We start from the raw sequence: 17145 nt of genomic DNA, 5'->3' as shown, positions 1-17145 counted from the left end.
CCCACTCCTTTGCTCTAGTGTGTGAAACAAATAAAGTTGCCAGTGTTAATGATTTTCATACAACTCCAAACACATCATTGGGAATGGGTCAAGGAACACCATGCAAAGTACAGCCATCACCAACTGTCCACACCAAGGAAGCATTAGGTAAAGTATTTTGTTTGTATGTATAGTGCCTCCCGTAAATTAATAAAAACTGATTTGCAACCTGTTGACACATATTTCTTCTGTTCCTTAAGGTTTCATCATGGATATGTTTCAGGCTCCAACACTTCCTGACATTTCTGGTGATAAAGATGAATGGCCATCTCTAGATCAAAATGAAGATACATTCGAAGCCCAATTTCAAAGTAATGATTTATTTAAAAGTTATTAAGTATTCAGTATCACAGGAAGTTGTCATGATCATTATCAAGAAGTAAATATGACCCTGTTTTGAATAGTATGCCATGTAAGAGCAGGGAATGAATCAACTACGTATATGACAGTTTGAAAAGGTTGCAGCATATGTGATAATTGGTTTGGGTTTTTTTGTTTTGTTTTGTTTTGTTTTGTTACGTTGGATTTTTTTGTTACTATTTAATAGTGAGTGCTAAAGGACAAAATCATCATGTGTGGGAATGGTAGGGAAAGTAAGTTCTTAGCATAAGGCTTAAGTACCTCCTGGGAAAGATGTCTATGTAGAATTTGGAGGTCAGCATTGCTGGAAGCCAAAGATAAGTAGAATAGTTAGAATTGAGAAGACTGGAAATGAAAACTCAGGGGTTAATTTTTTTCTTAGAGGACATGAACAACAACAAAAACTCAAAAGATTTTTGTTTTGTTTTGTTTTTGTTTTTTGTGCTACTTTTGTTGAGTGTGCTCTGAGCAGCATTATAGGAGGGAGGACACTGCTCTGTATGACAGATCTCTACTGGGCCCTGAGTGTAAGACCCAGTAACCATGAATCAGTCAATTCACCTCGTTGCAAACTACCTTATGTCATTATCTAGGACCTATTAATTTTTTTTTAGAGATTTAAGTACATTTTTTCTAGGTAGCTGAAGTTTAGCCCAAAGGATAATGCCTTTTCATAACACAATAATGAGATGCTATTTTGTTTTCCTGCAGAAAATGCAGTATCTTCGGAGGATAGGGGAGTTAAAAAGATTATGACTTTGTCATCTGCTTTTCATATTTTTGAAGATGGAAACAAAGAAAATTATGGGTAAAGAAAATATCTATTTTAAATAAACCTGAGAGAAATACATGTCACCAAAATGCCATAAAAGGCTGAAAGTTTTAAGGCAGAAAGGAGATAGGGTGGACTGTTCAGCAGATGTTCTGGGTTGGAGTTCCAGCGTTGCTACCAATAAGCCTTTTAACCACAGTGAGGAGCCAATGTGCTATGCATGAGTTCCAAGACAACAGACCTCCCATAGCAAAAGCACAGCTGCAGAAGAAATGAAATCTAATTATAAGCTGCCAGAGAACAGATGAATTCTCTGGATTTGAACTTACATTAAATGTGGATGACTCTGCCAGTATATTCATAAAGTGTAGGGCCAATAAAGTAGAACAGAAGGTCCTCTATACAGAAAATGTTTTAGCTGGGTTCTGGTGGCGCATGCCTTTAGTCCCAGCACTTAGGAGGCAGAGGCAGGTAGATTTCTGAGTTCAAGGCTAGCCTGGGCTACAGAGTGAGTTCTAGGATAGCCAAGGCTACACAGAGAAACCCTGTCTCGAAAAACCAAAAAAAAAAGAAAAAAAGAGAGAGAGAAAGAAAAGAGAGTTTTAAGGTAGAAGAAAGACATCGGGCATAGAATGAGGTATTTTCAGGAATTTTCATTGTTAAAACAAGTGAAATTATGTGAGTTACAAGGTATCTTGGCATGCTGAGGTAGAATGGAGACAGCATGACCAAGATGCAGAAGTGATATCTGTATCTAGAACAGGCACAAGAAATAAGACTTAAAATGTTACCTGATACCTGAGACATCTACAGTCAAGGCCCCTGTTTTCATTTGCTTCTAAAACTTGGAGCCCAATGTACTAAAAACATCTTATTTTTATAGTTAATTCAATTTGGACACAGTTTTGCTTTAGTTGCTATGAAAGTAAGGAGTCTCTAAAACTATTGACTCAACAAGTAGGATAAGTAACAAGTTATTCTAAGGCTTTTAGCTTATTTATTTCATCTGTATATTTTATGATTTTATATTTACACAAATCTTCCTTTAGCTTACCACAGCCTAAAAATAAGCCCTTAGGAGCTAGGACCTTTGGAGAACGATCTCTCAGCAAATGTTCATTAAGATCAAATGTAAGTAAATCTCTGCTTCAACAGTGAAATATGTCTTATAATCTATTCTTCATTTTACCAAATGTTTATACTCATCAAATGACACAAGGTCTACACAACTTCTAGAAAATCCAGTGTTGCATGAAAAATGTGTTTGTCAACAGAGTTGAATTCTATATATAAGTAGAGAAAATAAAAACAATTATGTGATCCTTGCCCCTAAAGAGCTATTCCTTTAGCTAGGAGGTGCCATCCAGGGCTACATATTTTTTCTTAGACATAAGAATTGAGACCTACAGTGGACTATTAGTGAGAAACCCAGAGAATTGAATTGATGAAAATGAAGCATCAACAGCATAACACAGCAGACAAGGCTCTCCTGTTCATTGGTTCACAGCATTCCTATGTGTTAGCAACCATTGTGCCTAGACTTTAATTGTGACCCAGAGTGTTCCTCATGTGTCTGTTTACAGTTTCCTGAAACACTAGACAGAAGCTTAGATTCAGTGCCACTACTTTAAAACTGTTTTGTTAAACTATTTTGCTACAAGTTTTTTTTTGTTGGTTTTTTGTTTTGTTTTTTGGAGATAGAGTTTCTCTGTGTAGCCCTGACTGTCCTGGAACTCACTCTGTAGATCAGGCTGACCTTGAATTCAGAAATCCATCCGCCTGCCTTTGCCTCCCAAGTGCTAGGACTAAAGGCATGCGCCACCCCTTCCGGACTCTGCTACATGTTTTAACAAACAAAAAAGGTACACTTTCTATATATGCTGATGCTGAGCAGAAACTGGTATATTTATTACCATTTAGTTTTTCCTTCAATACTGGAAAAGATGGTAGAATTTATAAGAAGGTGTGGTGTATAGAATGTGTATGCAGCATTTTAAGAACTGAGAGGATTTATCGAGTTTAGTTTTGACTAAACTTTAGTTCTCTTTCCCTATGAATTCTAAAACTCACCCTATAATTATACTTTTAAAGAAATGTCTGATTTTATCGACCATGTCAGTGGAAATAGAAGATGACCCTATGCCAGAAATTATGGATGTGATTATTTTAGTTTTGTCTTTTTATAAGGGGGGGGGCACAAGAACCAACTTGAACAAGTCAGTGGTCAGACCTGGGACAATTTGAAAGAAATTTGAAAGAGTGAGTAATATAATATTGTATTATAACCCAAGAAATAAAATTAATATCCATATCATACAGTAGGGGAGAGGGATCAGATCTCCCTTAACAGAAGCATTCCAAGGAATGTAGAAGGTCGCCATTAGAACACTAAGATAGTAACTGCTATAGGCATGGATGACTACTGACGTTATTGAGAAGAAGTGGTGTCTACATAGCTTCTTACCAAAATTATCATTTACTATACTGGTTTAACATTTCACCAAGATGGCCAGAAAGATGGTTCAGCAGGTAAAGGCATTTGCTGTCAAACCTGAAGACGAGTTTCATCACTGGAACCCACATGGTAGATTGACTCCCAAATTTGTCCTCTGACCTCCACATGTGAGCCTTAGTACATGTGTGTACCAAGTACACACCCACAGATAAGTTAATGTATATTTTTCTACTGGTTCTTTTGATGAAGCCCTGTGGAAAGTAGAGTTTACCTCCCTTTCAGTATGGGCAGGATATAGTGATTTACATCAGAAAAGACAGTGAGGAGAGGGAAAAGAATTTAGTAAGGAAACTTTAGAGATATCTGACCAAGTGGTTGGGTCTACGTCACCAGTAATAAGTTGTGTTTATAGCACATAGCCTCAAAGTTATTCTATAGATCCTGACCTCAATTCAAAAATGTCAGTGTAATAAAGGGTAGGAAAGATCCATAGGTGGCTGTAGTCAGAAGCAATTGAATAGGTAGAACAGCCATGTGCAATATGTTGACCTATATTGAAGGTTAGAAAGGAAGTAGAAAAACCAAGTAAGGATTCCAGGTACTACTATCATTTTTAACAATAAACCACATTCTGGATAAAGTTACTATTAAAGGGAACTAACAGAGAAGAACTCTACTATCTTTTTAACTCTTTACAAATTTAAAGAATAGTGTATAAGGTAAAAACATGTCCGATTCTTATGCACCTACATTGAAGTATACTAAAAACAAAGTTTAAATCTATTCATTTTTTTTTTAATCTTAAGATGTTTGAGGTTTTGTTTTATTTTTTTAGAAAGGAGCTTGCTGTGTTGTTCAGAATGATTTTTGAACTCCTAAGCTCAAGTGACCCTCTCTACCTCCGCATCCTCCTGAGTAGTTTGTACTACAGGGCTATGCTAACTGCTGGACTTAAAATGTTGATGTGTTAAATTTCATCAGCAAAGCAGACAAATTGAATTTTCCAACTTGTCTTCTGTTATAGGAAATGCCTCATACTGATGAGTTTATGGATGATTCAACAGTGTGTGGTATTCGCTACAACAAAACCCTAGGTCCCAGTCCTAAAAGTATAGGAGACTTTACATCTGTTGCCCAGCTTTCATCTACACCATTCCACAAATTTCCAGCAGATTCAGTGCAGATTCCAGAAGATAAAGGTGAGTGAGTGTTTAGCTATCTTCTGCAAAAATATACTGTTTGTTTTTATAGGGTTTTTTTTTTTGAAAATTGTATAGAGGAAGTTTGAAAATTGTAAAGACATTTAAGATGCGCTTATGTGTGTGTATTATGTTTTTGTCGTTGCTGTTGTTTTAGTTTTTGATTGTTTGTCTTCATAGTCTATATTTTTAAATTTTAATAAGTAGGTAGAAAGTAAAAAAACATGTGTAATCACTTATAGACATATATCCAATAGGACTATGTTGTATTGTGATAGCTAAGCAAAAACAACTACAAAAAGATTAAATTATTTGACTATTAGAAACAATGAACTTATATTTCCTAATCTAACGAGTAATGAATAACCAGTTTTATCCATGATGTATCTTCAAATGTTACTTTAGAAACAGACATGTGTATCATATAGAGAAAAATCACATATTAACTTTTTTTCTTTGGTTTTTCAAGACAGGGTTTCTCTGAATAGCCCTGGCTGTCCAGGAACTCACTCTAGACCAGGCTGGCTTTGAACTCAGAAATCCACCTGCCTCCTCCTCCCAAGTGCTGGGATTAAAGGCGTGTGCCACCACCGCCTGGCCACATTTTTACATTTTTATCTAACTTCAAGAAAAGTAGTCTAAAACTACTTTTAGTCCTCATTTCAACCTCAAACCTAATGTAACCTTTATATAAAAGATATACATGTGTGGACTGTCAAGACAGCTCAGCAGTTAAGAACACTGCCTACTCAGACATCCAGGGTTTGGTTCCTAACATCCACATGCCAGCTCCCAACAGTTTGCAACTCCACTTCCACAGGATCTGATAGCCTTTTCTGACTTCTGTAGGGACTGTACCCTGGGATGCATAGACATACAAGTAAAACACCCATGCACATAAAATAACTTTAAATGTTTAAAAAAAAATCTACATTTGAATTTAACTCTAATGCCACTCCATTGAACACAGATATTAGGTACTAAAAGTTACAAACTCTGAGATCTGGACATTATGTCATTTTGATAACTGCCATTTACCAGCTAAATTATATCATTCTCAGGATTCTTTATATGTGTAATTGTTTCCCAAAACAATAATGAATGTCTGTGAGATGGCTTATCAGGTAAAAATGCTTGTTGATCTCTAGGACCCACAAGATAAAATGAAAGAACTGACTCCTACAAGTTGTCCTCTGACCTCCATATATATGCAGTGACATGCACTCACTTAAGCACACACACAAACATAATTTTTAAAAACTTTAAATCAATAATTAACTGCTGAAGAATTTTACTTAACTAGATGGAAGATATTCTAATGGCATTGTGAGCCTAAAAATTGACTAAGGAGTAAGAATATTTTCTTAAGAGTACTAACCCGATATGTTTTATTTCTTTTTTAAATCTTAGAAGTTAGTTCAAAATTCCAACTATGTTTTAATACCATCATAAGTTTGCCGGTCATAAAAATTTTGAAGTTTTGCAAATTAAGGAAAATGAATCTGTGAAGAGTTCTTCAAAGTGTCAAAAGTGTCAAACTGTTCTTAGGATAGTGATTTCCACCTTAGTCACTGTGATGCTGTAAAATAGAAGCTAATTTTCTAATACTAAATGAGTATTACTAGTTTTAAGCAACCATCAGATAAAAGTTAATCCATTATAACAATTGGTTAAGTTTAACCTATAGTTATGCCCTGTCTACTGTCAATAAAGATAGATTGTTTTGTCTTGTTTTTTAAGTTAGAAAAGAACAGTTGTTTAAGTGCTGCCAATATCTGAATCCATGCAAATATATGCTATCTCTCCAGTTTGTTAAAAAGATAAGATACACAAATCTCTATATAAATCCTACTGGAAGGTTTACAGCCTTTTATTCCCCCTTAGTGTCTTTTGGTATGTGCTGCCCCTGTGCCAGTGACTTTCTTTAGTCTGGTCATCATGTCTGAAACCTACTATTTATTCTTTGAACCCTAACTATAATTATTTTCATAGCACTTATTACTATGGGACACTGTTTAGAAATTGTAGTGAAAGTCAGTATAAAAGGGAATTTCAACCTTTTTAACCTTATCAAATGTTTGTATCTATATGTGCATATAATATGTCTGTAATTTTTTTTTTATATTTCAGAAAATATGGTAGCCACACAGTATACACATATGGCTTTGGATTCTTGTAAAGAAAACATAATGGACCTCTCAAAAGACAGAAAACTTGGGTATTGTGTTTGTCATTCTCCTCTTCCATTGTAGCTTTGATCTTTAAGATATCATAAATACCTTATCTCAATTCAGTGGTAGCTTTGAGTCAAAGGTACTGTTTGTAAATGTAAACATAGTAGTGAACCTAAGCACTTGGTATATTGAAACAGCTTGCTAACAGATTCCTGAGCTAACATATTCTGAAATTCATTTCAGGGTTCAAACTGTAAGTCTTTATAATACCAAGACTCCAGTGTGTCAACTATTGCAAAACTGCTGAAACACAAATTGTGTTTTATACACCCACTTAATTGAGAAAAACAGTGCCTTTTAATAGAAGATAGGATGTTTAAGCCTTTTTAGGTACTGGTCAAAGGTAAAGTTCCATTGTATTGATTAGGCTGGTATATGTAAAAGATTAAAAAAAAGTAGTTAACCATTTTTTGTTTATTGTAATCAGTCACAGTGTTTATGCTTTCTGTGTGCTATATCCTTCTAATCCTTGGAACAACTTGAGTTATAACAGTTGTCCTGTTACATTTTATTTAGCACATAGGCAAAATCACAAACATAAAGTACATGAATGAGAATCCTCTCGTATGTTGGTTTGTCTTAGTTTTATAAAAAACCATTTAGAATGAAAAATACATAGTCTTGATTATAGTAGTGCTATTTAGATGTAACTTTGGGGAATAAACCCTTTCCTTCCCACAGTTACTATTAAATAACAAATATATCATCTTACCTGTTTACCTAAGATATTAAGTGATTTTGATTATATTTCTGTTGATCTCTATATCTTAGTAGCCGTGTACTTATTTATACAAATTGTTTAATGAATATTATTTGAGCAACTCAACCTTTGAGTTAATTTTGAAATGCTATTATTACAATGAAAAGAAGCTATTTTATTTTCATCAGATCTAATAGGCTTCTAATCACATGGAGATTTTGTTTTCTCTTTTTTTCCACATCCAGTCCAATTCAAGAGAAAATTTCAGCATCTTTACCCTGTCCTAGTAAGCCTGTCGCAGGTGGTTTGCTCACCCAGGAAGCAGTGTTCGGCTTTGAGGCTTTTAAATGCACAGGCACTGACCGTGCGATGGTGGAAGACCTATCAGATGCCAGCGCTGGGCTCCGAGTTGAATGCGTGCAGACTAGTTCACTTGGAAATGTCAATGCTCCAAGTATGCACACATGCTCAATCTTAGTTTTCCCATAAGAATGATATCATTGAAAAGCCATTCCATGAAACTGGGAACTTAAATACACCGAATAGGAAATAAACTTAGACAAACTCGTGACTATTATCACAAAATAATTCACTACTAACAGATATGAGATCCATCAATCCATTTTAATCTTGACAGACAACAAGATTATTACTATTACAAAAAGGAATTAGGAGCCTGAAGAGATGGTATACTGGTTAAGAGAACTACTGACTATTCTTCCAGAGGACCCAGGTTTGGTTTTCAACATCTGCATGGTAGCTCACAACTATAATTCCAGTTCCAGGAAATCTGAAACCCTCATGTGATCTCTTGGCACCAGGTGTAAATAAATCTTTAAAAACAAACTTTTTTAAAAACTTTTAAGAACTTTTTTTAAAAGAGTTCAAGGTTAAGAGTTTACTGTGTGTCAAATATATAATCTAATATTACCTTCTGCCCTGTATGTAACAGAACAATTGGTCAAGACCAAATATTAAGAGCTATCATCCTCTGTTCCCTTCTTATACAGAAAGTTCAGCTTGAAAACACAGACTCTGGAGATACATTAAGTTCTAAGACTAGGTTCTAATTTCCAGCTCCCCAACCAACTTTATGCTTGTTTCTCATTAAAGTGAGGTTAGGTGGAGAGATGATTCAGGGGTTAAGAGCACTGGCTGATCTTCCAGAGGACTCAGGTTCAATCCTCAGCAACCACATGGTGTCTCACAACTGTCTGTAGCCCCAATTCCAGGAGATCTGATGCCATTCATATCACATACATATGTGTATACATGTAGGCAAAACAACCAGTACATATTAAAAATTATCTTGAAGGTCATACTAGTACCTACCTTAGAGGCTTATGACAAGAACTAAATGAGTTCATAAATCTCAGAACTTTGTTCTGTGTGCACTAAGTAGTAACCATGTTGGAGAGTAGCCCCTTTTTTGGCAGTAAAAATAGTATTTTATTCCTCCCCCACCCCCACCCCTGGCAACCCCCACTACACTTTTCCCCTCTCATTTCAACAGCAACACTACAATCAGGAAAAAATAAGTTTCGGGGAGGCAGAAATAGGAGGGGGAGGGGATATGGGTAAAAACAGTCACATCACAATAGGAATTTCCCCCAAATAGGCTAATTCCCCTTAGTCATCCTCTTTGCCCTCTCGTTTTCGCTTCTGACTCCCTTCTTCAGCAGCTTCTTCTTCCCCTTCTTCCTCCTCATCCTCTTCATCTTCCACTAGCTGGGCATATTCATCATACTCCTCATCTTCCTTGTTGTCATCCTCCATGTAGCCCTCAACATCAGAGTCGGGGACCCTCCTTTTTGTCCCCATCATAGCCATTGAGGTACATGACCTGGGACAGGAGCTTGAACATGTTTTCTCAGTAGGCATTCAGGTTGGTCACCTCAAAGTTAAATAGGTCTAGGCCCTTGAGATTCTCTAACTTCTTCAGCAGCTCTACTGTGCTGAGATCTTTTATTTTGTTGCCACTTAAATTTAGATGCTTAAGGTTCAGACATTTCTCTGTCAATACTTCCAGGTCCCCTGAGATTCTGTTTTTGCTTAATTCAAGTTTCTTGGGTTTGTTTAACTTTAGTAAGTTCAAAATGGAGGTGAGGCCTATGTTGATTATACTTAGGAATTCCAGTTCTTCAAACTCATCCGTGAGGCCTTCAATTTTGCCTTCAGTTGACTTACAGTTATCCAGGACCAGCTCTTTCACATCAGAGGGCATCCTGTTCCACAGCTCTAAATAAATCCATTTGTCCATCTCCGTCTCTTGAGCTCTCTCTGCAGAAGATCCTGCACCAGCGGAATTCAGTCAGTAAACCCCAAACCCACAGCCCTGCGTTTTAGGACTTTGAAGGCTCAACCAGCTCTGCTCAGTTCTCAGAGTAGCCTTTTCAAATCACCACTAATAGAATGCTTTATAACACTAAATTGAAGAGGGATTTTTTTTTTTTTTTGTCTTCCCTTTAGGAATTGTTTCCCTATACATGTACTCTTTTTATGCAAATTCTTCATTAAGTAGTGTATTTTATGTGTATTAGTGGGGGAAGCAATGAAAGCGTATGTCTGAGCACACTAGAAGCAGTTAATGTTCATGTGTACCTTTATGGTGTGCAACTATACTTTTTAAAGGTGCAAATCCAAGTCGAGGTGAGCTAGTTGATTCCCTTTGTCACAACTAGATAGTCAACTTAAATTTGTAGACCTCAGGTGTCAGAATTGACGGAACTACTGATTGTAGCTTCTTAATTGAATCAAAGCTCTACATGGGGTAAGAGTTTGAAAGCATATTTAATGAATACATGTACTTATTTAAGATTTCTGTTAAAATATTTGAATGCTGAATTTATATTTGTTTTTGTTTTTATTTTTTTCCTATTTAAGACTTTACTATTGAGGACCCATGGGATGATGAATTGATTCTTAAACTTCTATCTGGGCTTTCTAAGCCAGTTACTTCCTATTCAAATACTTTTGAGTGGCAGAGTAAACTTCCAGCCATCAAGACCAAGACAGAATTCCAGTTGGGTAAGAATTATATGAGTGATAGAATTATGAATTCTTGTAAGAAGCTGTTAGTAACTCTGAAATTCTCCTACCCTTTCTGATGGGCACAGGGTGTTGGGAGAAAAGGGCGACCAGGGATGACCCAAGTCTGGCTGAAGCCATGGGACCCAAGTCCGTGTGGATGGGGAAGGAGCAGTCCTGGGTCCCTGGACCTTATAGAGGCCAGGGACAACGGGTTCTAGTTCTTGGGCATCAAAGGACATCTCTGGATACCAAATGGGTGGAGCCCTGAGGAAGGTGCTGACTGGTTCCCACACTGGCAAGAGTCCTTGGTCTTGGCAGCTGGAAACTCTGGGAGGCCTTCCTGCAGATTAGATGCGGCTCTTTAGGAGAATGCCTATTCCATTGCTCCAGCACAGCAAGTCTAGATGAAAGGAGGCAGTCCATGGTTTTAAGGCATTTATTGTAGAAAGGCAAAAAGAGAAAAGAATAGAAAAGCAGGGGCCAGCCATGGCCAGATGGAAGAGGGGAGGAGAGAAAGGGGGAACAGGGAGCAAGAGGGTAAGAGGGGCAAAAGAGAGCTAGGAGAGGGCAAGCAGCTCCTTTTATAGCGGGCTGGGTTACCTTGCTGTTGCTAGGTAACTGTGGGGCAGGGCATACCTGGCTGTAGTCAGGTGACTCTGGGGGTGGAGTCCAGCCAGAATATCAGGAGCTTGGGGCATTGCCTTACGTGATTGATCGCCACAGGATTATGGATTTGAGGGCTTGTGGTGTCAGGAGCCTAGTGTCTGGGAGCTTAGCTCATGGTTCCATCTCTTGTAAAATTTTCTACTGGCTCTCTGGAGTAAGCCTCCCTCAACCAGAACATAGACTGCCTTTCACAGTCCAGCACCTTTCCACCTTCAAGAAAGTTAATATCTGCCATATTGAGAAATTTTGTTAAGCAATAATATTGGAATTGTGATTGCTGTTGGGACTTTAATTTGGCAGTAATTTATCAAAGTTAAAAATACATGTGCTCCTGGATAGAGATGTTCAGAGGTTAAGAGCACTTTCAGGAGACCTCAGTTTGGTTTAAAACGTCCATGTTGGGCAGCTCACAACCCCCTAAATCAAAAACTTCTAAAATACAAAATTGACCTAACCATTCTAAACTATTACAGATATTTATGCACTTATGCTTTTTTTTTATTCTCCTATAAAATATGCACATTTTCCAGAAAGCTTTACAGATTTCTATATGTTCTTTCTGGTACCTCAACAATTGTACACAAGGAGATACTGCAGATAATGGAAGGGCCAGGGCCCAAGGCTACACAGCTCAGTACACTGAGGTGTCAGGGCTACTTTCACCCCTCTTGCAGAGTTTGTTCAGGAAGTTCTTTCTTGGTAGGTGTATGTTTTACTTTCATCTAATTCTGAGAAAACTTCCCCCAGATTATACCCATTTTTAAAAATGCATTAAAGTAGTTCAGGCACTGGGAATTCTTCACTTTGATAGTCCTTATGGCTTTTTGTCAGTTTTTTTGTATCATTTTCCAAGGTTCTTTGCTGGTCTATGTGAATCACCTTCTTGGAGAAGGAGCCTTTGCTCAAGTCTTTGAAGCTATTCATGGAGATGTGAGAGATACCAAATGTAAACAGAAATGTATTTTGAAGGTAAATGATATGAATAACTTCTTGTATAATGTAGATGTGAATTTTTGGAAGTTGTTAGCCTCCCTCACTGATTCCCCTTTAAATACTGATATCAGTGAGGCCCTAGTCAACAGTTAAGCACAGCTATCTTAGGAAGACTAAAAATTAATTCTCTTACCACTAAGATTATCCTGCAAGCTTTATACTGCTGACCATTGCTTAACTTATCCTCATTTTTTTGTCAGTATCCTTACTGGGAGTTGCTTTCTTGCTATTTCTTTACAGAATATGGATAAAGATATGTGTATCACATACCTGTTTTGATTTGCAGGTGCAGAGACCTGCCAACTCCTGGGAATTCTACATTGGGATGCAGCTGATGGAAAGACTAAAGCCAGAAGTACATCACATGTTCATCAAGTTTTATTCTGCTCATTTATTCCAGAACGGCAGCATATTAGTAGGGGAGCTCTACAGCTATGGGACATTACTAGTAAGTATCTAATTTTCATACTGTGAACATGAAATGTATGTGCATTTCTGTTTTTTTTTTTTTTATTTGTTTGTTTGTTTGTTTGGTTGGTTGGTTGGTTTTTCGAGACAGGGTTTCTCTGTCCTGGAACTCACTCTATAGACCAGGCTGGCCTTGAACTTATATTTCTGGTTTTTATCTACACTATTTTTCACAGTTGGAACTTTTGTTGGAATAGAGAGCAGGGATAAAGGCCTTGACTTTCATTTATCTTCTACAACCAACTTAGGATGCCATTTGCCTTATTTCTAGAATGTCATTAACCTCTATAAAAATACCCCTGAAAAAGTGATGCCCCAGGCTCTCGTCATCACTTTCGCTATCAGAATGCTTTACATGGTTGAACAAGTCCACAGCTGTGAAATCATTCATGGAGACATTAAGCCAGATAACTTCATACTAGGACACAGGTAAGTGTGACACTTTAATGGAGTTCTTCCCTCATATTTCACTTTGTCCATCCTATAGGTATTGTTTTGTCATCCTTTGTTTTGTTAGGTATCCTTTTGTTAGTATGTGCTTATAGACCCTGATCCTTGTTTGTATTTAATGTAGATTTTTGGAACAGAATGATGAAGACTTAGCTACCGGCTTGGCATTGATTGACCTGGGTCAGAGTATAGATATGAAACTTTTCCCTAAAGGAACTGTATTTACAGGAAAGTGTGAAACATCTGGTTTTCAGTGTCCTGAGATGCTCAGTAACAAGCCATGGAACTACCAGGTATGGAAGGAAAGTGAGAGGTTTTGTTTCATTTTGCTATTTTTTTGAGACAAAATTAATCTGTGTAACCCTGGCTACCTGAACTCTGTAGACCAGGCTGGCCTTGAGCTCACAGAGATCATCACTTGCTTCTGCCTCTGCCTCCAAATCGTGGACTAAAGCCACTTGCCACTACCACCTGGCAGAAAAGCAAGAGATTTGAAAACATTTTCTTTATTACACTTACCAGACTTGTAAAATGAGTTTAAAGTGCCAGGTAGTTTGAACTAGTCTCTGGGCACTGAAGGAAAGGTAGATGTAAGTCTTAAGAGGAAGAAGAAATTCTACTTCTGAACAGACTTCCTTATTAGTTCAGATTCTGTCAACAGCAGGAAAACAAAGACATTCTGTGGGAAAGTTTCAGAATTTCCAACAAAGTAGAATATTAGCTAGCAAGTAAAGAAAATACTACTAGTTAGGATAAATATAAATGTTTTGAGCCTGAGTTAATAAAACAGAACAGCTGCCAAGTTTCTAGATAGAGAGCTGTGACTTCCAGAAGCCTGTAATAAAGGGAGCACAAGTGACGGCTTTATTTCTGGTTGGTTACCAACAGTAAAGCTTCAGGTAGATGAATGCTGGTGTTGGCATGGAGAAAGGATAGTTTGCTGTCCTACAGATTTGGACCAGATTAGAATATTCTGTTATATTATGAACATATCACAGAGATACTCATGTACAGTTATACAATAACCACCAAAGTCCCAGGGGATAGGATTGGAAGAACTGCCAAGCTGTGCTTGTTTGCAGGAAGTGATAGACTTGTGAAAGACATTATTTAAATGATGGTAGAGCTTCCCAAAGGGTTACCTCAGAGGCAGTAGTGTTTGTGTTCATAGAAGGCTCAATGAGAGCTTGGACAGGCATTCAGTGAAGCAAATCATTGGCTTTTGGAATTCTGTAAACCTAAAATACTATGGTTATTTAGCTTCTAAGTTAGACACATATTTTAATATACTTACAGGTAAGTTACTGTTTACAGTGCATATATCTATTTTCTTCATAGGTTGATTACTATGGAGTTGCTGCAACAATATACTGTATGCTCTTTGGCACTTACATGAAACTAAAAAATGAAGGAGGAGTCTGGAAACCTGAAGGTCTTTTTAGAAGGTAAGTTATTGGAATTGATGCTACAGTGAAAAAAAACAGTAACAGTAAAATAGTATATTTTATCTAGCCAGAAAATGAGCCTGGACAGTATGGTAACAGAGCATAATCCTGACATTAGGCACTGAACAAATCTAGCATTCAGTGTGCCTTGTGAAACCATTCAGAGTTCCTGGGCATGCATGTAGCATCCTCCTTATGACTGTTTCTTTTTAAGTGAAGTCAGTATCAGTGAGCCTTGCAGTTTTGTTCGTTTATTTTCTTGTATACATAAATGAGAATAATAATGATCCTGCTTTTTCAAATTTTATAAGCAAAGGAAATAACACAAGTGAAGCTGTTTTGTTAATTCTAAGAAAGTAACTTCTATTAAGCTCCAGCCATATGTGACTTTAGTATAAAATGCTTGAAAGTTAATGATTGGTCTGGAGCTTGTTGTGTCAGTATTGTTTCCAGAGTAACATAACACTGGTGATACCAAATTGAAGCTAATTATTCTATGTGTGCATGTTCCCATATATCATTAACTTTTTAAGGATATAATAACATATATAGAAAAAAAATCACTCGCTTATAGCCTAATAGAATTTTACATGTTTATTCTTTCATGAGAAAGTTGATGGGGATTTCCTTAATTCTCCCCATATCCACTTCCAAAGCAGAAAAGGGAAAGAGTTGGCAGAAATTTGATAAACATCGTGTACACTAGGTTCAAAACCCAATAGAAAATTTTTTTTTTTTTTGGTTTTTTTGAGACAGGGTTTCTCTGTATAGCCCTGGCTGTCCTGGAACTCACTCTGTAGACCAGGCTAGCCTCGAACTCAGAAATCCGCCTGTCTCTGCCTCCCAAGTGCTGGGATTAAAGGCGTGTGCCACCACCACCCGGCTCCCAAAAGAAAACTTAAAACAAATAATTGTACTCTGTTTAGAGCCATTGAATTCAGTGAGTACTTCATTACACTTAGTTGCTTCTCTCCCTCATTATCAAAGGACAGAGGATTCAGAAGGCTTCCATCTATTGCCAGGAGCATAGCCCAAAGCTTCCGTCTCAGTTTTCGTCTAGAGTGTCATTTTAGTGTGTTCTGCTTTCTCTCTGGGGCCTTCTCCATATTTTGGAGAGGGTTTTCCCCCTTCAGTTAATTTAATCACTATAAGTAGCTAGGACCCAGGACTGGAGAGATGGTTCAGCGGTTAAGAACACTGACTGCTCCTCCGTAGGTCCTGAGTTCAGCTCCCAGCATCCACATGGTGGCTCACCAACATCTATGATGGGATCAATGCCCTTTTCTGGTGTGCATGAAGAGAGCGACAGTGTACTCACATACATTAAATAAATAAATAAATCTTAAGTAAATAAGTAAATCATTTCAAAAATGTTTTTTAAAAAAAAAAGTAGCTAGGACCCTTAAGTGTGACCTCTATCCTAAATAGTTCAGGCTGTCTGTTCAGTCTTGCCACATATGTATGCAGTTGAGCTTATTAAAAACCAAATAACTAGATTATCAGATTCTAGAAATGTGCTATACACAGGAAGCCAGAAGAAGATAGATAATTCTTTAAAAATAATTTTTCTACCAAAGAACTACTGCAAAGGGACTATTTTAAATTATATTTTTAGAACAAGATATATTTAGACATGTGGTTGGATTTTTAATTTATGATGGATTCTTGATTTGCTCAGATACAGGTAGATGAGAGTTGCTCTTTTATCATGTCTACACCTATACAAGGTAGATGTAGGAACTGGTTGCTATGAATGTTAAGATTGCATTTTAATATTAATATTAATCCATTATAATATTTTGACTCTAGGCTTCCTCATTTGGATATGTGGGAGGAGTTTTTTCACATCATGTTGAATATACCGGATTGTCATAATCTTCCATCTTTGGATTTTCTGAGACTGAATATGAAGAAATTACTTGAACAACAGTATTCCAACAAGATTAAGACCTTGCGTAATAGGCTGATTGTGCTGCTTTCAGAATATAAGCGTTCAAGAAAATAAAATATGAAATGGACCTCCTCCAAACACACTTTGTAAATTTAAACTCTCACTTTGAATCCTATTTTTTCATACTTCTTATTTATGTATGTTAAAAAATAAAGCCCATACGATACACCCATGTGACCTAATTGTTATAAATATTCTAACAAAGTAAGGAGCCCCATGTAAGCATGCTGATCTTGTAAGCACAGTTGCTCTTGGTGTACAAGTCTTCATGAGAATGATTCAAATTTAAGTGCTTTCTAGAAGTCACCTCCCTGCCCCCTACCCCAGGACAGAGTTTCTCGGTATAATCAGAGGCCCTGGCTATCCTGGACTTGATTTGTAGA

The 17145-nt window shown here is 37.1% G+C and overlaps 1 protein-coding gene and 1 pseudogene across 3 annotated transcripts in view; one reads left to right on the top strand and one right to left on the bottom strand.

Moving 5' to 3' along the window:
- The window catches only part of Bub1 (BUB1 mitotic checkpoint serine/threonine kinase), a 34003-nt gene extending 17069 nt beyond the window's left edge, over window positions 1–16934 (top strand). For all 3 annotated transcript variants that reach the window (XM_031371843.1, XM_031371842.1, XM_031371844.1), the window contains exons 12-25: window positions 19–147; window positions 240–350; window positions 1111–1207; window positions 2221–2302; window positions 4651–4825; window positions 6956–7043; window positions 8005–8213; window positions 10643–10786; window positions 12309–12424; window positions 12735–12896; window positions 13188–13345; window positions 13491–13659; window positions 14705–14811; window positions 16621–16934. In XM_031371843.1, the coding sequence (XP_031227703.1) occupies window positions 19–147; window positions 240–350; window positions 1111–1207; window positions 2221–2302; window positions 4651–4825; window positions 6956–7043; window positions 8005–8213; window positions 10643–10786; window positions 12309–12424; window positions 12735–12896; window positions 13188–13345; window positions 13491–13659; window positions 14705–14811; window positions 16621–16816 (1943 nt within the window). In that variant the 3' untranslated portion in view covers window positions 16817–16934. The remainder of the gene's footprint in view (window positions 1–18; window positions 148–239; window positions 351–1110; window positions 1208–2220; window positions 2303–4650; window positions 4826–6955; window positions 7044–8004; window positions 8214–10642; window positions 10787–12308; window positions 12425–12734; window positions 12897–13187; window positions 13346–13490; window positions 13660–14704; window positions 14812–16620) is intronic.
- LOC116090893 lies at window positions 9362–10019 on the bottom strand (annotated as a pseudogene).
- Window positions 16935–17145: the final 211 nt, after the last annotated feature.

Source organism: Mastomys coucha, unplaced genomic scaffold (assembly GCF_008632895.1).
Source record: "Mastomys coucha isolate ucsf_1 unplaced genomic scaffold, UCSF_Mcou_1 pScaffold15, whole genome shotgun sequence".
NCBI classification, from domain to species: Eukaryota; Metazoa; Chordata; class Mammalia; order Rodentia; family Muridae; genus Mastomys; species Mastomys coucha.
This window is presented reverse-complemented; position numbering and strand designations above follow the sequence as displayed.